The sequence below is a fragment of the Mchenga conophoros genome, linkage group LG5 (assembly GCF_057382185.1).
Source record: "Mchenga conophoros isolate Kocher_MC1m ecotype Shallow Benthic linkage group LG5, M_conophoros_male_GT1.1, whole genome shotgun sequence".
NCBI lineage: Eukaryota > Metazoa > Chordata > Actinopteri > Cichliformes > Cichlidae > Mchenga > Mchenga conophoros.
Window position 1 is genome coordinate 25,818,973 of NC_140530.1, and position 23,653 is coordinate 25,842,625.

The window sequence follows — 23,653 nt, forward strand, 5'->3', positions numbered from 1 at the left end:
CTCCAGCTGACAACCTTTAGTGAGGTCTGTGCTCACAGCTCAGCGTCGTGAAGCTCGCCAGGCAGGTCCACAGCTGGAGTCCTGCCACAGTACCAGATATTTGCTCTAAACAATTTGAAGAACACAGCTTAGAACGTTTTCTTTAAAAAAAATAAAAAAGGCAAATCTGAGGTGTGTGTTGGGCTTTTTTAAACTGGGATAATTTGATAACAAAATTCAGGCAAACTCTGATGATTGTGTCAACAGTTTCTTTTTTAATTCTAAATTGTCAACAAAATCAGGCAGACGAGCTGACAATGAGAAGCAGACACCAAACAGACTGGAGGGTGGAAGTGTGTCAGGGTAAACAGCTCTAACCACCCTGCAGTGTCACGCTGTCTGTCTACAGCAGGTAAATATAGTAACTGGTGTCAGATCCCCGTCCTCTCAGCCAGAGTGTTGTAGCTGCACAGAGGAAACATGACAGGCCCTGAGCCTGAGCTTTGCAGGATTGTCACACACGTGAGACGCCTCTGATGCAGATGTGTTAATCTGGTGAGTAAATCGCATGTGTGTATTTGGAGTCATGCTGTATGAACATATATTGTTGAAGGACACAGAAGCTGTGGAGCTTTATCGAGAGAACCCGTGTGGACATAAAGCTCTGGTTTCACAGACCTCCTCCTTCTCCTTCTGCCAGCTTTCAGCAACAACAACTTTGAATCTGCAGGGACTCAGCCAACCCAACACCAAACCACAAGGTAAAGGAAACAGGTGACATCTGATCTGTCAGCTCACAAACCTACAATGAGATGATGGTTTTACTTTAAAGTTTTAAACTGGTCTGGTGAACTCAGGCATCCTGTCTCCTGAGCATCTTGCTTCACGCTGTAGTACACACTCAGTTCCAGGCTGTTGTTTCAACTCTTGGCTCTCTATGATGTCACAAAGAGCGGGCATCCTTAATATGCTCATCGCAGACACTTCACCTGCTGTGGCTTTTAAACGTAACATTAATGAGGGGCAGCCAATCAGTAGAAACTTGGCTTAAAAGTGGGAAGAGCTAAAACAACTTGTTTCGGTCAGGTGATGACTGGAGGGGATGCACTAAGGCCAAGAAAAGGCTAAACAAAGATTATTTTGATCTGTGAGTGGAGTCCAGAAATAACAATGTGTCTGAAAATTAGCATAATGTGTTGAGTAGCACCAATTTTCAGCTCTCAGGTGACTCAGAAACAAACAAATAAAAAGGAAGGAAATCTGTGTTCCTGAGGACACAGAAGATTATTTTGAACTTTCAAGAACTTCCAGGAATAAAAACACAGACCTGGAACAATCACTCCACAGCACTTCCTGCTGCTTTTTGTTCTGAGTATTTTTCTTAGATAAGAACCTTTAATTTTAGACCACATCAGTTTATGACTATAATGTTTTTTCTCCCATATTTTAACACTTTAGTCACTGAAACTCTGAATATTTTTTCTTGGAATATTAGCCTCCACAGCTCCAATATTATTTTCTTTTGCAATGACCTCCAAAAGATTCCATTATAACGTCATTGAATGTCAGTGCTCCTGGGCTCAGGCATATTTTTGCCTTTTACAAACAAAAAACAAAAAACTGGGACTAATGCAGGGTGAAAACAATAATAAAATATAAGACATTTAGCTGTGCCTCAGGTGGTAGAGTGGGTCATCTACCAATTGGAAGGTCAGTGGTTCAGTGGTTCCTCCAGCTGTGTACCAAAGTGTCCCTGTATAAGATGCTGAACCCTAAGTTGCCCTGATGCATTAATCAGACAATTAGAAAGCACTCAGGCATAGATAAAAGTGCTGTATGATCGGATGAATGAGCGCTCCAGTAAAAAGTGCATTGAGTGCTCCGCTGAGTAGAAAGGTACTATATAAATACCATAAATTCCATTTAGCTCACAGACAGACAAAAGCAGGATTCTCAGAAGACAAAATCAATAATTAAACTGAACATTGAGGCCAAACAAAACAAGAAAAATGTAAGGGAAAGCTGAGTTAAAACAACTTTTTGTGGAGAAAAACTCCAGATCAGCCACAGCAGTCGTACCATAAAATCACTGAGATTTATCAGTTTCTCCTTGTGCTGCCACATGCTGCATGAATAAGCAAGCATACAGCTGTTGCTAATAAACAGAAAGGTGAGTGTATGTGAAAGGTTAACACTGTGAAAAAGCTTTAGTTTGACAGTAGACAGATGGATGACCTTCAATAAAAGGTCCACAGCTTGAGTCGAATCTTGCATGTTTTAAATGTAAATGATGATTTATTTATTTATTTTTTATTATTTTACAAAATCAAAGAGCAAAGTGTTTGCTTCTAAATTTCTTGCACTGGTTTCACAGATTAAGTAATCTGATTAAGTTCTCAGAAAAGTAAGCTAGATCCAAGGTCTGTTTAGAGCCATGGCCAAAGGCTCGTCTTTGGTGTCTGGAATGACCTGTGTAGGTTTCTTTCCATTAATATGAACATATGACCTCTTTAATTCAGCAGCCCGGTTTCAACATCAGGAAGTAGAAATTGACTAAATTCTGACCCGATTTAAATACGCAGGATTCACCTGGTCTGACCGCGATCATTTATTCTGGCATCATGGAGCTTGATCGGTTCGGCATTCACGATGAGGATGATGAAGATGATGCAGCCACTCAGTACATGATTGAACAGAGTCTGCTGGAGAGCAACAAGCAGAAGGAGATGCACAGAAACGCCACAACGCGGGAGGACAGGAGGTCAGTCCAGCAGATACCTGGAAAAATCAGATGTTTGCCATGTTTTAAGGAACTTGTTGTGCTCATATTCAGCTTCAGTTTTTTATTTTTGGAATCCTTAATATGCATGATTCACTCTTTAAAATAATACTGAACCACTCAGTTTGCTTTCTGTTTGAAACAAATTTGTTTAAGCAGCTTTCTTGTGATTGATATGTGGCCATATTCAAGATCTGCTCTCTTTGACATCACATAGCGCCAGTAAAAGAAAAAACAGATGGAAACTGAGTGTGGTGGGGTTTTTGTTTTGTTTTGTTCTGTTTTTTCTTTCCAGCAGCTCAGAATCTGCAGACATCAGTAAGATCTTCACTGCTATTAGACAAGGTGAGACAAGATGAACACTTCTGATTTTATTGTTAAATAATAAAAAAAATAAGCTAAAGCTTTGTTTTCTTTTTCAGAACTGGAATAAGAAAAAGACTTTGACATAATGCAGTCTAGCATGTGACTGCTTGAACAACATCAGTGAGCTTAGTTCTTATGCTAAGAATTTGCATCTTCTTCCCTGGCACATAAAAAAAAACATGTGCCACCTCCTCTCCTCACCTCCTGCCTACAGGCCATCACCACTTGGATGACGCTCAATCAGCCCAGTCACAATAAAAGTCAAGTTATTCTCATTAGCTCTGAGGTTTCACTTTCCAACATACACCCTTTTGTTGTCTGTATGGATTGTTGTCAGGTCCATATTTCCCATAATGTTAAAAGTCTCTGAATCATCTTGTCTGCTGATCATTTTACACCTAACCATCCTATCCAGCTTCATGGACTCCCCATTCCCCAACATACCAAGTATCCACCTTTCAGTGATTTGGTTCCTGCATATCTTCATCTTTCTGTTTCTTACGCTCAGCTTGAGCTCTTCTCCTGACTCCTCCTTCTTGCTTCAGACCCAACACAACCTTCTGCACATTGTCTTTAGGACTTATTACCACTTATTACTTATTACCACTTACCATCTGTTTTTAATCATTTCTCCTGTATTTTAAACCTGTTTTAATACTGTCCTTGTTGTTAATTTGGTGCTGCAGATGACTTTGAGTGCTTTAAAGGCACCAGCATTGTTGTTTTGTTCTTCTTCTTCATTTTTCTTTCTATGAGGACATATATTTGTTGAACCACAGTATACTTCACATAAAACAACAAAAAGTGGTTCTGATGTTTACATGCTGCAGACTGAGACTCTGTATGAATGTCCATCCTTGCAGGTAATGAGAAGCTCCTGAAGGATCTGTGTGTCAGACAGAAAGAGAGCTTTTCACTGGCAGACAGCAGAGGCTGGACGCCTCTTCACGAAGCAGCATCTCAGAGCAACCAGAGCATCCTGGAGCTCACGTACAAAGGTTTGTGTCGGCTTCAGTGTATCTGTGCAGATGTGTGGTAAGTGATGATGGCCTTTATTTAAACTAATCTGTCACCTGTTTTCCAGCTTCAGGCCCAGACTCAGTGAAGTGTTGCACGCTGCGAGGTCAGACTCCACTCTTCCTCGCAGTAGAACATGGTCTTATAGAAAATGCCTCCTTCCTCCTCAAACATGGAGCCAGCCCAGACATCCAGGATGACAACCAGGACTCGCCGCTATTTGTGGGTAAGATGCATGGCATTTCCAGACTTCAATACTAAGATCTAACACCGATTCAGACACTAACTCACAGCTTTTTCTGTGATGTTTGTTGTTGTCCGATTCTGCCTGTCTGCAGCGATCCGCTTAGACCGCCTTGACTTGGTGAAGCTGCTGCTCCTGCGTGGCTCCAACGTGCACCAGGAGGGTTGCCATGGCCGTCGGCCCCTCCACGAGGCCTCACGGTTGGGCAGAATGGAGATGGTAAAGGTGCTGCTGGAGGCCGGAGCGAGGCCCGACCCCCGCAGCCACTATGGCCTCACGCCGCTGGCTCTAGCAGCTCAGGAAGGTCACCTAGAGGTGGTGCAGATTCTGCTGAAGAAAGGTGATAGAAGCTTCAACTAGATAATGGTCCATTAGATGCTGGAAAGTCACTGTCAGAGTTAGATTCAGCTGAGAAAGAAACTAATCTTGGGTTAATGAGAAGAAAACACACCATGGCTTTAAAAGCATGTTGCTTGTCCTGCAGGTGCTGACGTCTTCTCTCAGGCACAGGACGAGGCATCCATCATGTATGAAGCATCAGCGTCTGGTAATCCAGCCGTCATCAGCCTCCTGCTGGAATATGGTGCCGATGCCAACGTTGCCAAACACACGGGACACATGCCAATCCACCGTGTCGCTCACCGAGGACACCTGGAGTAAGTGTTCAAATGTCTTCTGAAAACATTTAATAAAGCATGCATTTATGATTATGTAAGCAAAAAACATCTCAGGGTTTCCACATTACAAAGAAATGCTGCTATAAATTATCATAGACACCACACCTAAGATATAAATCCTTAAAACTATAGAAAAAGCACTGTCACCTCATTGTCTCATAATTGAAAAAACTAAAATAATTATTAATTCACAGAAAAACAAAAACAAGAAACACAGGAAAGTAGAACCAAACTCACATGAGACAAAAGACTATCAAAATAAGACAGGAAATAACACAGAGACAAGACTGGAGGGACAGAATGGGAACACCTAAGGGGGTTATCAAAAACGTATTATCAACTGAAGCAATCAGGCAGCTAAAGGAACAGAAACGGGATCAACACAAACCCCAGGAATGTAAACAGAACACCATAAACAGAAGACTAAATAACACAGGATACAGAACCAAAATACAAGATTATGAAAAATACAAAACAAGACAATCCATAAACATCCCCAAAACTCATAAACCATGGGTCCAAGACCCAAGGTGGTAGTCTTATTTTACTCAGACTGAAGGTTAATGCAGTCATCAGCAACGGTCAGAGAACAGAACAAAAGGCATCCAACATCTAAAGAAGAACTCTTCTTCATATCAAATTCTGACTTTCAAGCTCATTGGAGTTGTACGAACAGAGTGTTTTACCATATTTGCATGTGTGTTTAGACATGTTTCAGTAAATCGCTGCACCTGTTTCCCATTTTAGCAGGTTATGGTAAAGAAGTGAGCGGTGGCTCAAGTCTTTTGCACACTATTTGAACTCGGCAAATAAATCAAAAAGCATGAAAAATGTGTATCTTTGTGTGTTTGCTGTCAGAGCTCTGCAACTACTGCTTCCTGTCACCTCTATGAGGGACATAAATGACAGTGGGATGAGTCCCCTTCACTCAGCTGCTGCAGGAGGACACACAAACTGCATCAAGGTGTGTGTGTGTGTTTATGGGTGTTTCTATAATCAATAAAAGTAGGTGTAAACAGCATGTGTTTGTTGCTCTACCATTTATATAGAGAGATTTCTCCTAAATGAGGGATTGTTGGTGACAATATAACAAAGCAACTTCATTTCATAGTGTGAAATGTCTGGGTCTGTTGGGGCTAAATCATCATGTTAGAATGACTTCTTTTTATTACTCGTGCAAAAGTTCCCAGTTTGGATGTTCCCTCATCTTCAAACTCCTATCAGGTATTGCTGGACGCAGGGTACGACCCCAACTACATGCTCCACCCCTGGGTTCGCCGCAGCTACGATGATGAGAGGAAGTCAGCTCTCTTCTTTGCCGTCTCTAATAATGATATGCCGTCAGCAAAATTGCTGCTGGAGGCCGGAGCCATGACCAACCAGGACCCGGTCAAATGTCTGCAGGTACAAATGCAAGCACAGGTGCTGATCTCAGGGGTGGGGTGGGGGGCATGTGCCCTCCACATGCTTTTTTTCTCAAATTAAAACATCAAAGAAGCAGCAGAATACCAGCGTGTGTTTATCATGTGGTTTCTTTACATTAGAAAAGGCATTTTCATCATAAATGTATGCAGAAAATGAACAAATTTGCCAGAAATTTATGACACTGACTATCTGAGGATTAAAATTTCCTCCTGGGATGACACCCAGATATCTCACCTAATGTTCTTCCCTAATATGCAAGCAAAACCTCAATTTGTGGATGTGGGCGTGGCTTCCTTAAAGGTTTGGTACAATGTCCTGAGCTGGGTGGTTGAATCTGGGTCTGTTCATCAGGAAAGAAAATAATACCACTGTTTATGATTCAGCGTTCTGTTTTTTTTAGGTTGCACTGCGCATGGGCAACTATGAGTTGATGGACCTGTTGCTGCGGTTCGGAGCCAACGTCAACTATTACGCCAGGATAAACACGACTCACTTCCCGTCAGCGCTGCAGTACGCTTTCAAAGACGAGGTGAGCCGCCGTCTTTATTCAGTACATCTCTACTGCAGATTCAACAGCTTCACTCATGTTATCGTGTTTTCATGTCATGTGTGTCAGGTGATTCTCAGGATGCTGTGTAACTATGGTTACAATGTGGAGCGCTGCTTTGACTGTCCCTATGGAAACAAACCCCACATCCCTGAAGACTATGAGGGATGGAGTGACAGTGTGATCAAAGACACCATGGTAATATAAAAGGTGACATGTAGGCTGTACATAAAAGATGGAAGTAAAACCTGCATGTTTCTCTAGGTGAGCCAAGATATTTAAAAATCTCACCACCAAAATAGTCCTATGATCAGTCGAAGTCATCACCAGTGTTAAATGAGATAAAGGTTTCTGACACAACTTCACCTACTAGTTGTGAGAAGTTTATGCACACATCATGGGAATGAATGCCATGGTAATTTCAAGCTTTTCATGATTTCTTTGAACTGTTGTTTTTCCAGGGTGGAATGATTGTACGGCATAAGTCTTTAATGACTTGCACAAGTTTGAATTCATTTTGGATTTTCTCTTATCCACACAGGGTCGAAGTGCACATACAGATTTGAAACTTAATGTTAACCCACTTCATCCATCCCAAAACCATTACTGTCCTTTTGGAAGACTCAATTATGTCCAAGTTTCAACCATCTAGCTCTGTATTAGAGATGGAGTTGAAGAGTGTGAAAGTATTTTTCCCTCTTTATTATTCTGTCCAACAGTCCCAAACCATAAAACTTTTCTCCACAAGGTATTTAGCTTGTCCATGTGGGTAGATACAAATTTCAGTTGAGCTTGAAAGTGTCAATTTTGGCGCAGGGGTTTCTTTCTTGGTTGACAACCTGTCAGCCCATAATTATTTAAAACTCACTTCACTGTGGTCAGTCACGCTAATGTTCTAGCAGTTTTCAGTTCATGGCAGTCTTGAGCCCAGGTGGGCAGTTTGCGTAGGGGAGAGCAGTGTACCATGACTTATGAGATGAATCATCAATTTGAAAATCATGAACACATTTAATGATGACTATTTAAATGACCATGATTTTTACAATCTACAGTAGTTAGTTAACACAATAAAACAAGTCTTTGAGCTTTTCATGTATTTTAAAACTGTTTTTTTTAAGAGACCTGGAATGTAAATGTGCCTGTCTCTAAGCTACTTTGGTCAAGTTTTGTTAAATGAGCTCTAGACTAAATAAAAGAGATGTGACACTTTTCTCTAAAAGGACAGACATTTTAAGGTATATTTTAAAGTATACCCCACACATGTCGTTTTTAAGTGCTGTCTGCAATATATTGCTGATGACCTAAGGCAATAGGCTAAAACGCATGTCAATCAATAAAGTTGTTCTTTATACTACAAGCTGCTGGAACTTCAGCCTCTTTATCATCAGTGAAAACTCCAACCCCAAGCAACTACTAGGTCTATATGTAGATTTTTTCTTTTTTTTTTTTTGTTTAATTGTTCTCCAAGGACACATAAAACGATCAGGAACATGGTACTTTCCACAAAAAGCCAAATTTTCCTTTCTCCAGATCACAGGTTTAAGGTAATCATGACTCAGACGGCAAACCTTCTCTGTTTGTTTTCAGTGATAAAATAAAAGCTCTTCCGTTTGTCCGTCAGCGCAGTTCTGCGAGGTGATCACAGTTTCCTGGCTGAAACACCTGTCGGGCCACGTGGTTCGTGTCCTGCTGGACTACGTGGATCACGTGACCATGTGCTCCAAACTGAAGGCGGTTCTGATGGAGCAGAAGCAGTGGCCGGACATCTGCAGACTGCAAGGTGACTGAAATTAGATGTTGTCTCTTAGCTCAGAGGGAAAATCCTGAACTCACCGATGGCCTTCACTTCCTCCGCTGCTCTCTCAGAAAACACCCGCTGCCTGCAGCATCTCTGCCGCCTGCGAATCCGCCGGAGCCTCGGCCGCCTCCGTCTCCGGTCCCAGGTCTTCATGAGCTTCGTGCCGCTGCCGGAGCGGCTGAAGGATTACATCCTGTACCGGGAGTACAACCTGCTGCGGGGCCGGTGGGGCGGCAATCCGGGCTGATAATTTAGAGGCTAAAAGAGGAGCGTGTTAGGCTGACATACAAATGTGCATATTTTTATTTCACAAAGAAAATGGGGGGAAATTAAGGAGCATGCAAAACATGTGTTTTTGGTAGCGTTCGCAAACACGACAGCTCGAAAAGATGGATTGATTGAAGGTCAAAGGCAACAATTAGGAAATGATGCTGGTGTATTCTTAATATGACGTGTCACCTTTGACCTCTGACCTCACTCTTACATTTCACATCTGCCTTTTTTTCCACCTTGACTCTAAAATGTGTTTTAAGAGAAAAAGTGAGTCTAGTTAGTTACAAATATAATGCAGAATAATATTATATAATAAGCTCGAGTTGTTCATGACAAGTCATTTACAAATCAATACAATCATCCATTACCAACTGATGCATAATGTTTTGTTTAATCATTTACATTTAAAAACAACAAACAAACTGAAGATGTAGAACATACTATACTATTCCCTTAAAAGTAAATACTGCCCCGAGAGCCAACTGTGCGAATATGTTATTGTACACATGCACATTTTTAAAATAAAACAAAACATTTGCAGGTTTAAAAATACAAATAAAAAAATTAATGTTTTCTACATCAAAGAAACTATAATGTATTATTAAGTCATTTTATAATTATTGTATTTAAGTTTACGTTAGAAAAAATCAAGCACCATCTGGTTTTTGTAAGGTTATTTATTTTGGAAAACAACACGTGGTATCTGCTAAAGAAAGGTGTGATGCAGGTCCCCATTGTCTTTACTGATGCTACACAGGTGTACAGTAAGGTTAGAGATCTGTAGGCTATTGTATTGATAAAACAGCAGTTTCCACAGTGTTTTTAATTAGTTTTAATATTTTTGCATGTCCAAATAATGTGCGGGACTGTACAAACACATTACCACATGTCCTGGATATTTACGTTATAATAGCCCGTCAATATAAGATTACATGTTTTATACACATATTGCTTTAAATTGCTAAGTGTAAATGTATAAAATGTGATGTAAGAGTATAAAATTGATGTCAGTATTTAACATGGTGATTTATGACAATGACAGCAAAAATAAACATAATAATGCTGTAATTTGAAAATCTGGTGAAATAAACTGAGTCAGAGATTATATTTTGAAAGGTTTGAGAAAACGACTTGATAAAAACTTTCCATAAGCGGTCTGAGGTCGGCTGAAGGACCTTATGTAACAGCAGATGTGGAGTAGAGGTGACAGGATGTCTCAGAGGTCACAGAGACCAGCACCTGGGATAACCCCTGCTGGGGTGCTTTGGTGAAAAAAGTCTCTCACTTCAGTTAAGAGATTTTTTTTCCCCCGCTTTTTTTGGAAATTCTATGTCACACCAGGAAAAAAAAGAAAAAAAGTCTCATCTAAAGACTGCTCCTGAGTTTGAAGCATCAACACAGGTTTAACTGTAGAAGTTTGGCTGCACAGCTTCTGGACCTGAGAAGTGAAGACAAAGTACCCTAAAACTAAAGCTGTATTATGTTTAATGGCCAGCAGACTTTCCAGCAATCAGTGTAAGTTTCAAGTTTAAAACTTGATTAACACAAAATGATGTTTATTGAATAAATAATGGTATCATCCGGAGTAAAATTGCCTTAAAGCGGGATAAATTTTTTTGGCCCATTCTCTGTAAACCCTGCAGATCAGAAGTTTCTGAAATACTGTCTAGCATCAATAACTATACCATGTTCAAAATCATTTACATCACCTTCAGTGGGTAGTCTGGAGCATGTCTACATGCCTCTGGCTGGTTAGCGGCTAAACAGGTGTACCTAATTAAGTATGTAAATGTAGAAATCTTGCTTTCAGTTGTGGTACATTTGTTTTTTCGGGGAGAGGGTCTCTGATGTTTGCAGAGAATTTGAAGGTTTCTGTCGTTTCTCCATTTCATGCCTTCTTACCCGCTCTGCCCTTCTGCCTGTGACCTGAAAATCTATCTCAAGTACATGATTTTAAAGCAAGTTTTAGCTTCTAAAGTGCACCAACAGAAGACGCACAGGTGCATCTTTTGCTGGAGTGTTTTTACCCTCCATGTTTACAAGAGCAGTGGCACAGTTGGAATGTACAAAGCATGATGAAAGGAGGACTCTTACCCTGCATTTTATTCTACTTACAAATTTAATTAAAAGCAGGGCTAAATATAAGAGTTATATAGGAACATTGTTGCACTCACACACTGTAGTTGGGCTGCACTAAACACCATTATTTGACATAATTTTAAAAAGAGCTTCAAAGTAAGGAATTCGCTTCACTAGGACAATTAAAGGAAACTCCAAGTGTTGTAGCAAGGTGTTAGGCCTTACTGTAGTTGTGGAGATTTTTCCTTTAATTTGTCAATTTTGTGTGTAAGACAGACAGAATATTGCTTTTCAGCCACGTCAGCCTGCCCAATTCTCTATTTTCCATGACTATCAACAGACTCAGCCACTAAAGCTTTTCATTAAATCCCCACTTTTGATTGTTTTTCTTTTTTGGGTCTCATTTATTTAAAGCACCTGTTGCCTCAACCCCTGTTTTCTTTTTACTCTTCCTCCCCTGCTTTCAAGTCCAGGCGGAGGAAATAAGATTTGAGAGGATGAATTGTGGATAAACTGTGACTGGAGGGCATTAAAGTGTGTTTGTTTAGTTGGATCCTGGTCCCAAATGCCCAGAGGTGAATTTTTTCCTTGATTGTTCACTCTGAACTCAGACACTGGATGACATGAGTGAGTCTTTACTTTACTGAGTCTTTTAATTCTGTCACACCGCCCCCCACCCCTCCCCGACTGTGCTTTCAAGAATCACAACACAAGCCCAAAAGCTTCTGGAAAGATTTAATCTCACTTAGTTTCACTGTTCTAAACAGTCAGGACGATGGCAGAGGCAGAGAATGCTGCTAAACAAGTCCGATCAATCACTGAGGCTAATATCCATGATGAAATCTCATGATCTGAGAGGACGCGTGGACCCATCGCCCCTTGAGACTCAGAGACGACTGGAACGAGGGCGGTCTGATGTGGTGGTGAAAACAGACTCAAACAGGAGGGCGTTAATGTGCATGCAGTTCTTCACCAGCTCCCTTAACATGAAGTGAAAGGAACGGAAGATGGCTCTGACGCTCACACACACACACACCTGAGTGTCCCACAAACAGCTCAGGAGCTCAGCGAGCCGACTCAAGTCTGAAATCTGGTAAATAAATCAGACTTCAGCTGGCTCCAAAAACACTGTTAACAATGCTCCCAACGTCTCTCACTCACACACACACACACACACACACACACACACACACACACACACACACACACACACACACACACACACACACACACACACACACACACACACACACACACACACCATGTCTCAGAGTCACTAAATTTCTTTAAACTTTTATACATTGAGAGGGGGTGGGGGAGCCATGTAAAAGACAAGAACATGTACCCACAGATTTTAGGTAAAGGCAGGATAAAAAAATAAATTATCACCTTCATAAACCAAAAATACAATATTCATATTTGCTCTCTCTCTCTCTCTCTTTCCAGCTCCTGGGGTTAAGTTCCTGTGGCTGTCCAGCAGGGGGCAGTGCTGCATCAAGCCCAGCCTCAGGTACCAGTTGGAGAGACATAAATGGACAAATACAATTGGCTATCGGTAGCCCAATCAGAGGGAATAAATATATATATATATTTAATATTATTTTTGAGACAGAGCTGGGTGATAATTCAGTGTTTTCATCTATAAAAATATTTTTTATAGAATAAAAGCTTCAAAAATAAAAGTTGAAAAAAAAAAAAAAGAGCTCAATGAACATGAATTTAATACTTCTGTGTGATTTTGCCTGTTTTCTGTGTTATGAAATACAGAAGGGTGACAAATTAAAGGACAACCTCACCAAATCTCACTCACCAGATCTTGTAGGTGTGCATATTTTTCCTTTTATCTGTCACTCATCTGTGTATAATATATGCTGAATATGGTTATTCAGCCACATCACCCAGCCCTAACTTAAAGAATTAGGCTGTTGTTATTCTTTATTTTTCATTATTGTCAACAAATTAGCGAGATTTGTGAAGTTTCTCTTTTTAGAGCAACCAAGCCCATGAGCATTAGTTTTTTATTTTGCTTTAGCATGTTCAGGCCATCTTAAGTGTTATGTGTTATGAGTAGAAGTCCAAGTCTTGACCCCTTACACACAAGACTTGACCCTGTGGGGACATCATTTTAGGCAATCAAAAGGTCGTAGGTTCGTATTTAAAACATCAATGAAAAGTTCTTAAAATAAGGAATCAGCAACCCCATCATCTGAGGAAGCTCAAGAATAGCCACTAAACTACTACTATTCCCACATTTACTATGTTTTTAAGGGGAAGCGTGCAGACACTTGAGTTTCTTCTAAATGTTATTAATGTAACTGGTGTAAACAGCGCTCTTGCTGGGGACGACTCATTTCTAGCTGTAGCTGCAAGGGTGTCAAACATGCAGCCCAGAGGCCAGAACAAGCCCGCCAGAAGGCGCAATCTACCCCGATTTTACTGTTTTTCCATTGAAACGATAAATAAATCATCTACTCCTGGAGTTCTGATGACATGATGTCTGGAAAGTGAAAAATATGTTGTTGTTTTGTTTACAAAAAAATAAAATCTCTAAAACTTTTTTGTGTAAAGAAATCAAATTTTAAAACCAAAAATCACTAAAACATCTCATCTGTTGTCAGAATTGACTTCTTTTGCACTTAAAAAAAAAAAAGGGGGGGGGGGGGCTGCGGAAGTGTCTTAGATGTATGGTCTAAACAGTCTGGCCCCAGTTGAGATCAAACTGGGCATTTTGTGACCCATGAACTAAAATGAGTTTGACACACCTGCTGTTGTGAGTATCTACAGGATAAGGAAGGTATGTCTCAGTGTTTTGGGTATTTTTTTCATGACATTTGTTGACAATAATAAATTAAGAATACAGATCTGAAGCACCCTTTCAGACACTCACAGACGGAGCCAAAGTCCTGTATGTGACTTTCTTAGCGCTCAACAGAATAACTTAAACAGCTCTGACATGTAGAGGTCTCAGTTTATATAATGTAGTAAGGTTAAAGAGGGCCAGGAACAGCTTTCTCAGCAGTGCTCACAGATGCACAGAGACGCTGCTCTTATGGAAGACGGCAGTTCAAAGTGCGATTACACTGCTCACAATACTGGGTTTTTCTATGATGCAGTAAACATTGTGTTGTACTTTTAGCTCTCGCCATCATTCTAGTGGGAGCGTTGTAAAGAAACCGTGAGGAACACTCATGTTAAAGCGACACGTGTCTGAAAGGGGCTCAAGCATCACCAACACCAGATTTGGAAAAGTGACACTTATGCTTCCAATAACCCCGAGGATGATTTCACAGGACACCGACTACTCGTGTTTTTCCTGATTCAATCTCCAAAAAAACAAAAACAAAACAAAAAAATAATACAAAAACAAAACAAAAATTAAAAGAAAAACAAAAAAATGGCCATACAACATTTTGAAATGCATCTATGCTCTCTCCCTGAAGCCTACTTCTATGTCTCTTTTATTTGGGGGGGGAGTTTGCCATCTATTGCTTTCACAGATTCTTGGGTGTTTTTCTGAGCATGAGTTCTGTTCACCTGTCTAGATTTGGTTTCTGTAGAGAAAGAGTGAGGACAAAAAGGTGATGGGAGGTCAGGGAGTGAGGGAAAAATGTGTTCAGTGGGAGGTCTGTGGGATTCAGCTGATTGACCAATCAGACAGGACGCTGTGTCCTGGGACGCTGTCAAACAGCTCCAAAGACAACTGTTCCCAGGATGTGTGTCTGTGAGCGTGTGTGTCCCTCTATCTTTGTGAGGACATCCTTCACATTTTGTTATGGCTAAAGAGCAACTTTGGTTTATTATTTCACTGTGCAGAACGTGTGAGAAGGCAGTTTCAAAACTGAAAGGAGGAAAGAGGAACGTTTCTCGTGTTCAGGGGTGTCAAACATCTGTTCCGCACAGAGGATGGACTGCCGTTTAGCTCCAAAATCCTCTACATATGAAGGTTGTGTGTTTAAAAAAATACTGTTAAACTGTAATGCAAATGTAATGTCAAGAAAGACGAAAAACTGATACACACTGTTTAAATTGGACTTATTGTTTAGCTGTAAATGCACGCTTTGAAAAATGTGAGATCAAACTGGGTTGTGCGAACTAAAATGAGTTTGACGCCCCTGCTCTAGTTTCCAGATTTGTACCAAAGGACATTAAGTACTCCGCTCTGATCTGGTTTTACCTGTTGCCCCTTTTTTGTTTTTCAAACTAGTTCACTTACAGATTTTAGGCGAACACAGAGAAACCGTCCTCTTCCAACTATGCACACTCATCATTCTGAAAGTGATGGTAAAATAAACAAAGCTCTATTCAGACTGGACTGTTCTGTAATTTGAATCTTTCCCAGAAAGACGTTCCTGTATTTTAAAGTGGATCTCATCCACAACTTCATTCCTTTTAACTTATTTTTAGCCTCCTGAATGACTGAAATGAGAGACATGTTCCTGCTGACAGAAACTTGTGAATGTCTTAAATCTCTCCATCAGGAGAAAGCTCAGGAGGTGCTCCACCACATCCTGTAATTTCAGAATGATTAAAATGGTGCCCAGAAAGACAAAAGTTACTTTAAAGATGAGCATGGCGACTACAGGGTTGTCATTTAGCTGTGGTTACGTTCAGGGAATGCATTATGTCAAAGGTCCTCACAAGAATAGAAGCACAAGCTGTGAGTGTATCTGTTGGTTCTCCGTATCATCTTTAATTGGCAGCCATTTTGGCTCCAATGTCCCACTTCCCTGCAGTTGCACGGCAATGTCCTGGAGAATCATGTTCCATATTTACAGCCGATTGTTGCTGGAAACACGGCTAGACAAACTGCACTGACAGCACAACCTGAACTATCTCACAACCAGCTGTGTGTGTGCGTATATGTGTGTGTGTGCGTGCGTGCGTGTCTGTCTATGTGTGTGTGTCTATCTTTGTGAGGACCAGTTATACTTTGGGTGTGAGGCTGGTCCGCACTGTGAGACAAACCTTCTCAGGTCCTCACAAAGATACAGAAGTGAGTGATGGAGCTACAGGTTGTCGTCCCGCAGGCTTTCCAGGATCTGGACAAGGCTCTCCAGTCCAAACATGTAGCCCCTGTCTGGCCCATCATGTACGGCTGTGTCGCCGCGGAAACCCTTGAAGGTGGAGTGGGCGAAGTCGATCATGCGAACGTCCACCAAGGGGGGCTGCTGGGGCAGGGGAGCGGGAGAGGGGAAGGAACCTAAACTGGGAGCTGAGGAGGTGGATTCTGGATGAGGCGATGGGGGGCGTGGGAGGAAGGAGTGGCAGTCTGACTTAGGGGGCGGGGCTTGTGTGGGAGGATGAGGGGAAGGTGATGGGGAGGCCGGAGCCATCAGTCCAGACCCCTGAGAGGGCAGGGATCCTGTGTCTGGCTTCTGGCTCATGTCCGTTTCACAGGGTGCATCGGGGGCCGGGCCACAGTGGGACTCTGCGGGTGACACGGAGGTCTTCGGTTGCCAGACAGAGGGGCTCTCGGGTTCCTACAGACGAAAAAAAAAAAAAAAAAAAAAAAATCAGGTCAAACAAAGGGAATCAGTTGGAATCAGAACACTTCCAAAATCAAAAAAAATTTAGAAGTATAAAAATAGTTATTTCAACATCAGGCGCACCTTTCCCTCATAGATGATGAGCAGCGAGGAAGAGTAGAAGCGATAGGATGCCTGCCTCTCCAGCACCGCTTTCAGGGTGCGAAGCTTATCCAGGATTGGCTCAAAGAGGTCCCGCCTCAAGCCCTTTCCGTTGTGCAGGTACTGGTAGAGGGCCTGGCGGAAGCCTTCGATCGACAGGCCGCGGCCGTAGTACTTGTTCCTGCACAGGTAGTGACCGGTGTTCAGCTGGTACACCTGCAGGGACAGGTGGGCAACAGCTCAGTACAACGTGAGTCTGGATTAGATATTAACAGATGTTCCCTCTGATTCAATTTAATCATTATAGCTGGAAAAATATGCATACAACCATTTATAATGTTTATTTACATATTTATTCCTTTCCCTCTAAATATTTCCACTAATTCGTGAAATTGTTAATATCATGATTATTATCAGTAGGACAATGAGAACTAGTGCTCTTTGTTGTCCTAATAACAGCAGACACGTGAGCTTATCTTGCAGAGGTGGTAGCAGATTGCAATGATATTGCACCCGCTTCTCCTGCAGCATTCGGTTTGTTGCGGGATCAAACAATAAACTAGTGTGTGTTTATCTTTTTGTTCAGGCCCCTGATGGACCACTGTTCTCATGTGTTCAGCGGTGCAAGTCGTCCTTTGTACCTGCATGCCACATACTCTGACTCCCAGCGTCGCTGAGGTGCTTTGTTCGCATTTCCTTATCTGCCTGGCTGCCTTCTCCTCCGAGGCGTCATCTCCGTGCTGCCGGGTGCCCATCTTCAGGTCCAGGATGCAGGGGTAAGAGAAGTGGTGCACCACGTTCTCTAACAACAGGAACTCTGGTTAAAAAGCTGCAGTTAAGGAGCCAACTGTCCTTGACCTCCACCCTTTTTTATGTTTGATCTCTTGTGCAAAAAGATCAAACAACTACTAAATCTAAAAAAACCTAAATGTATGCAAACAAAATACTGTGCACAAACTCAACTGAAAGTTAACGTCAGTGGGATATGACTGACATTAAGAACCCACCCAGGAAGGGAGAGATTTCCTCTCCTTTCAATCTTGATTTTTCTTCTCCCCAACAGCGCCATTAATGATTAAAACTAAAACAAAGGCCTTCTGAAAACCTCACTCTTAACAAAAGAAAAGCCTGTCACACTCAAAGATGACAGGCCTGGGCGCTGATCATTTTGGTTATGCGAGTGCTGTTTGTGTCTGTACAGTAAATATGGAGAACCTCTGAGGTGACAGCAGCGTGCTGAATCTGCTTTGACAGAAGACAGATGGAGCTTGTTGAGGACAAAGTGTGTGCTGCTCATTCACTCCCCTCAGCGCTAATATCCAGACAGCTGCAGGCTGCTCTCTTTGAAGCTGCAGATCAAAACATGACCTCTAACCTGATAACCTCCAGCCCTCCTCTTTATTCCCACTCTGGTCTGCACAGACTCTCTCTCACATTTACATTCGGCGCTTCCCATTATCTGATGGCCCACAGCTGGTCATTTGTTGTGTGTCATTGTCCCTTTTCTTCTTTTCTACAATGTCTCTGATACATGAAGATGTAAAAAAACAAAAGTAAATCAGCATTTTAAAAATAAAAACAAAACGATAGGTAACAGGCAAAAAAGGTATTTGTGTAGAATGAATAGGTCACGTTCTCCATGTTTAACCAATCACCATCAAGACCCATCTGGGTAATTTTCAGGGATGCTAGGAAGTACTTCCTCTGGCAGATCTCTAAATCACGAGAAAGGTGCCTTTAAAAGCGTGACAATGTTATTCACTTCACCAATCAGTGTTTTTAATATGCTGTGATTGGTTAAATGTACCTTAAGGTACATTCATTAGCTTTTTTATCACCACTTAAATGTCAAGTAGTGCTTCCCACCTGTTGGTTTGACCACCCTGGATGGCCAGAAAAAACAACACTAGAAGAGTTTGGGTCACTGGGAGAAAATACGACATGAAATGAAACTTGAATGAAGTTGAATGAACATGAACATCAGTTTTCAGTTTTCATACCTGACCTCTGCTTCAATAAAACCTATTGTGGATCACAAATAACTGATAAAACTGCAAAAGCTATCATATCCAAAGAGTATGTTTGAGTTAGTAATGATGAGATGTAGAATGAGACATTTCATACATCCAACTTAAAAATAAACTATGCAGGCATCGATCATATGAAAAACTAACATACGGTATTTTATCTTAATATAATTTTTTGTAATTTTTGTACACTGGTTTATTCCTATTTCCTATGATCATCTTTGAAAACTAGGGCCAATTACAATTTAATATAATGTCTTAATACACAGATCAGCAGGATAAACAGCAGGACCCTTGGTTACATGGTGTAAATGGACGTCAACATTTTTGGGGAAGGATACTGAAGAGCTTTCTGTCCTTGGACTCAGATCTCATGCGGCTGAGCTGCTGTTTGTGGCAGCGAAGGCTCCAGGGATTGTGGCTGATCTTCTCTGACGTCAAACCGCTGTTCCAGTCCAGCATCTGAAAGGGAACATCTGAGAGGACCTTTGGGTCGAGTCTCGGGCTCTTCAGCTCTGCCAGACTGCAGAGAGGAGGAGAGGGGATCGTTAAAAGCACTGCAGGTGACCCTCTGCTCTGACTGCTGCATCTACTGTGGGTTTCAAGGGTATGTTATAAATGTGACCACTGGACTGTTTGATGCCAAATGACCCAATATAAATATAAACTACAAGTTCTCTTGTTATCTGCCTTCAGCTTCTCTCCTTTGTCGTCAAATTTATGACATAGATCAATAAAATATTTTCACACGAACCGTCCTACATCAAGTGAAATCAGTCCACGAGTTCATTGTCTCCTCGAGTATATCTTACTTATCCGAGGTCTCTGTGTCGTGCGCCTCCCTCCGATCGGGCCGCTCCTCCTTGTGTTCAGAGGTGGATGAGGAGCGATGCAGGCTGCGGCGGGAGTGTTTCCTCCTCGGCTGCTCCCTCTCTGGGGGGTCACGCTCCTCATGCTCGCCGGCTCCTCCCTCCATGTTGCTCTCCACATAGGGGTAGGCCACCAGGTTGATGTAACCGTCAGAGTCACCTTCAAAGCACACCAGCACCACACCTGAGAGGACGGAGCCAAACACAGAAAGGATGTTGGGAATTATTAAAAACATTTCAGAGCAGAAGAGAAAAAACAGACTACTGAAATACTCTGAAATGCCAAAGCAGAAACATTGCATTTTTAAAGGTCAGTATTTTTCGTACCAGCGACCCACAGAAGAGTCAGGCTGAGTCCAACACAGATCCAGTTTTATTATTTTGTATGTATTTTTGTTTTTATTAATCTGTCAGAGGTATACCCTCTCCATGACGTCATAAAAACCCAGGAGTAGAAAACGTCCTCAGGAGCATTTAGAGCAGTCTAAAACCTGAACTTTTGGCTCACAGGGATTTATTGTACATACACTAATGTCAGTATTTGAAACATTGGTAAAGTTTAATGTCAATATCTATCTATCCATCTATCAAAAAAAACCATATGCATCAAGATGTACAGAGTGCTTCTAAAATTTGATTAAACAACGATTTATGGATAAAATAAGCAGACAGTAATGTTTTTTTGTATAACAGATGTACGTTTGAACATCTGTTATATTTAGCTTTATAAACAGACCAGAGCATGTCATCCCTGCCAAGCCAGACACTCAACATCATCCATCTTAGTCCTAATTTAATTTACCTGTCAGTTTGCTCATCAGTGGAGAAGCAAACCCCAAATATGAATTTCAAACTTCCCTCAACAGCACAGAGCGAGTTCTCCATCCTCAGAAAACTTCACCTCCTCCTTACCCGCATCATAAGAAGTAATTTGATTTGACGGTGCCAAGCTGCGGCGGATGAAACATCCTTGACAGATACAGAAAGTCGTGCCTGGGCAGCTGTCCGTCTGTCTGCTGTTATTTAATCAGCAGGACAATGGGTAGTGGGCAGACATCCAGAGATAAATTTAGACTCCTTATGGAGCACACTTGTCATGGCACTGGGAGCCAGAACACCAGCAGGGTGGACTAGTGGGAGTACAAGCCTCCGATCAACTGCAGTACAGAACCCTTGGAATACGGCCATCGTATCTCTTGTAAAGGAGCCGAGTGTGGCAGAGACGTGGATAACCGCAACAAGAAAACTTCGCAGAAATCTGTGGCATGGTTGTCCTGCCACTCCGCCCACAGAGCCAATCAGCAGCAGATGAAGCAGGAATGTGTTCAGTCCATGATGGCCAGAGACAAACACCGTCAGAGCCATCATGAAATCACACACTGGTTTGGTAAATCTCATTTTCAAGCATTGAGATAAGCATTTTCACTGATGCCGTTTTAGTGTTTTCAAACCAGATGTGACAAGTGAGGGGCGAGTCTGAATGTGAAACCACATGCTCAGTGGCTAATGAGTAGTCAATCACAAGTCACAAGCCAACTGACCGGATTACGTTCACACCATAAACAAATGTCTATGAAGATTGTTTGACACTGGACAGTGACCACCTTCTCCAAAGGCCCGTTCTGGTCTGTACATGAGTCCGACTACCATGTTCACACCTGCACAAGCAGACCACATCAAGAGGGAGAACAAACCTGAGCTCAATTTAAAAAGACTAAATGCCACAGGAGTGAAGAGTGGAACATTCTCTTTATAATGTTGGTGCCTTAGTGTTGGCCTGAGAGTAAGTCTTTTCTAAGGCATTCAAATATTTGGTGTCTAAGAGAGTGTGAGTGCATGGCCTGCAGTCTAAAAAGTTTCTAAAAACTGCACGCAACTAGTGCCAAAAAACACAAAACACACACAAAAAAAACCAAAGGCTACAGATGCAACTTAATAGTTTTAGGGGCTTATGTCTGTTAAAACAAAAAAAGACAAATCACTGCAGTTTAAAAGAACACCTTTTCCAAAGCAGGAAATGCTTGGATGATGTCTCAATTAATAAGAGAATAGTATATAATCTGACCTGACTATGAGCTCAAACCTGCTAAGAGTCAGTAAGCAGTGCTCAACTGAGACGCTGCTGTTTAGTCTCGTCTGCCTTCCTTTTGGCAGACATTTTGATATCACAGAAATGAAACTAATGCTTCATAATGAAGCCTGCGTTTCATTTGCGTTTTAGTGGTCTTTGACATTTGCTTGGGTCTGTTACTACAGCAAAATCAAGTAGAAACAGTCAGACTCTATGCCGGGTGACGATGAGCAGAGCAGCTAAAGCTCTCCTCTTCCATTAAACATCCGTACTTCCTTCCTTCTTTCCTGTCAGTCTGCCTCTCCATTCACCACCAAACATTAGAAAATAAGGAATATAGAGCATGAGTGTTTGATGCTGAACCATTGAGGGTTTAGCTCCCTTAAAAGAGACCTCACTGCTGTGAAATCAATAAAATTCAACTGTCTTTTACTACTGGCTTATTCAGGCTAACAGGAGGTTTGGGAAATGTCACAAAGACATTAAAAGACCTTTTCAGACCTCTTTGATGAGTTTTAAGAGTGCACACAGTTTTGCAGGGTACTGACTGCTAATACAGGGACTTATTTTAGATTTCCCAACTACAAACAGCAGTGCCTTACCCAAAACCTTACAGCTAGTGGTGTAGTGGTGCGGGAACTTTCAACGAGATTTTGTGTTTCTACACGCTTGTCTTTAAAACCTATAAACAATCTGCCATAGTTAATGTGACTTTACATTCACTCCATTTAATAATACAGTGCTTTCATTTTCTTTCACCACAGCAGCTTGTTAACTGATCTCATTAACTGATACCCCCATGCTGCTGTCATTGTTCGCTTCTCTCTCTATGTTCAGGTCCACTGTATTTTGGATCCTGTACAATTAGCATTCGGTGGGATGTGGCTACGCCTGCTTGCCTTTGGGATCGAATATCAAGCAGGTTTTCCATGATTCGTTTATAGATATGACACAAAAAAAACAATGTATGTAGGCCAAAGTGCTGAACAGCTAAAAACAATCCAATAACGTTCTAAGATGTTTTCAAGATTAGAGTTTTATTGGCCCACAAAAGATAGGCAAACTAATTTAAATTAGTCGAAACTAAAGCTGTAAAATAAATGTAGTGGAGAACACTATAAGTCCCCCTTCTAAATTTGCTTTTGTGTTGTGCAGGTATCACTATAACAGAGAGAGAGCAAGAGAGAGCAGTGTAACTGAACACAACTAGTTTAAGTTTTTTCTTTATAGCTTTGTTGCTGTGGATCAGAGCAGCTGGAAAAATAGTTTTTATATTTATACTTGCTGATCAGGTTACTGGAGAGAGGCCTCTAACCAGCTTTTAATCCTTTAAGTTTTTAACTCTTTCTTCCATGACAACATCACTTTACCTTTTTTGAAACGATGATTTATTGATTTTGTCAGAACAACACGAACAGCAACAAGTCAGCACAGCCAAGCACAAAAAAAAAAAACAAAGCAAATGCAGGTATATGAGTTACCAGTACACACGCCTGGGACAAAATATGTAAAGCGTTTCACATTCGAAGTCAAGGGAAACAATAAAAAAAAAAAAAAAAAAAAAAAAAAAAAAGGGGGGGGGAAAACACAGACATTAATCAGTGTGTTTAAAAACAAACTGCGAGTCCCCTTTATGTAATAGCACAGTAAGGTCATGAGGTAGGTGATCAAGCAGAGGCTGCCATATGCTACAGAATGCATTACAATTGCCCTTTATGATGGCACTGAGGCGCTCCATCGGCAGCACCCTGAGCAGTTCTCTGTACCACTGTGTAACAGTAGGGGGCCGTCTCTGAATCCATTGAAACAGTACACATCGCCTCGCCAAATGTAAAAGTTTACTTAACAAAAGCATCTGTACAGAAGACAGAGAGA

The 23,653-nt window shown here is 41.5% G+C and overlaps 2 protein-coding genes across 6 annotated transcripts in view; one reads left to right on the forward strand and one right to left on the reverse strand.

Moving 5' to 3' along the window:
• Window positions 1–424: 424 nt before the first annotated feature.
• Window positions 425–9,462, forward strand: asb14a (ankyrin repeat and SOCS box containing 14a). Of its 4 annotated transcripts, none has more exons than XM_085274595.1 (14): window positions 425–534; window positions 680–740; window positions 2,562–2,740; window positions 3,054–3,103; window positions 3,988–4,122; window positions 4,209–4,367; window positions 4,480–4,725; window positions 4,870–5,041; window positions 5,921–6,026; window positions 6,287–6,466; window positions 6,888–7,016; window positions 7,104–7,232; window positions 8,661–8,814; window positions 8,901–9,462. In XM_085274595.1, exons 3-14 carry the CDS (start codon window positions 2,601–2,603, stop codon window positions 9,077–9,079), a joined length of 1,779 nt encoding a protein of 592 aa, XP_085130721.1. In that variant the 5' UTR covers window positions 425–534; window positions 680–740; window positions 2,562–2,600; the 3' UTR covers window positions 9,080–9,462. The 4 variants fall into 4 exon arrangements, with proteins under 4 accessions (XP_085130721.1, XP_085130722.1, XP_085130723.1 ...); XM_085274596.1 differs by having other exon boundaries at window positions 3,057–3,103; XM_085274597.1 differs by lacking the exon at window positions 8,901–9,462 and having other exon boundaries at window positions 8,656–8,805.
• Window positions 9,463–14,685: 5,223 nt separating this feature from the next.
• ip6k1 (inositol hexakisphosphate kinase 1) overlaps window positions 14,686–23,653 on the reverse strand; it is a 35,413-nt gene continuing 26,445 nt past the window's right edge. For both annotated transcript variants that reach the window (XM_085274599.1, XM_085274600.1), the window contains exons 5-9: window positions 19,651–19,891; window positions 19,180–19,361; window positions 17,453–17,628; window positions 16,794–17,027; window positions 14,686–16,664 (exon numbers count right to left, since the gene is read on the reverse strand). In XM_085274599.1, coding sequence (XP_085130725.1) covers window positions 16,191–16,664; window positions 16,794–17,027; window positions 17,453–17,628; window positions 19,180–19,361; window positions 19,651–19,891 — 1,307 coding nt within the window. In that variant the 3' untranslated portion in view covers window positions 14,686–16,190. The remainder of the gene's footprint in view (window positions 16,665–16,793; window positions 17,028–17,452; window positions 17,629–19,179; window positions 19,362–19,650; window positions 19,892–23,653) is intronic.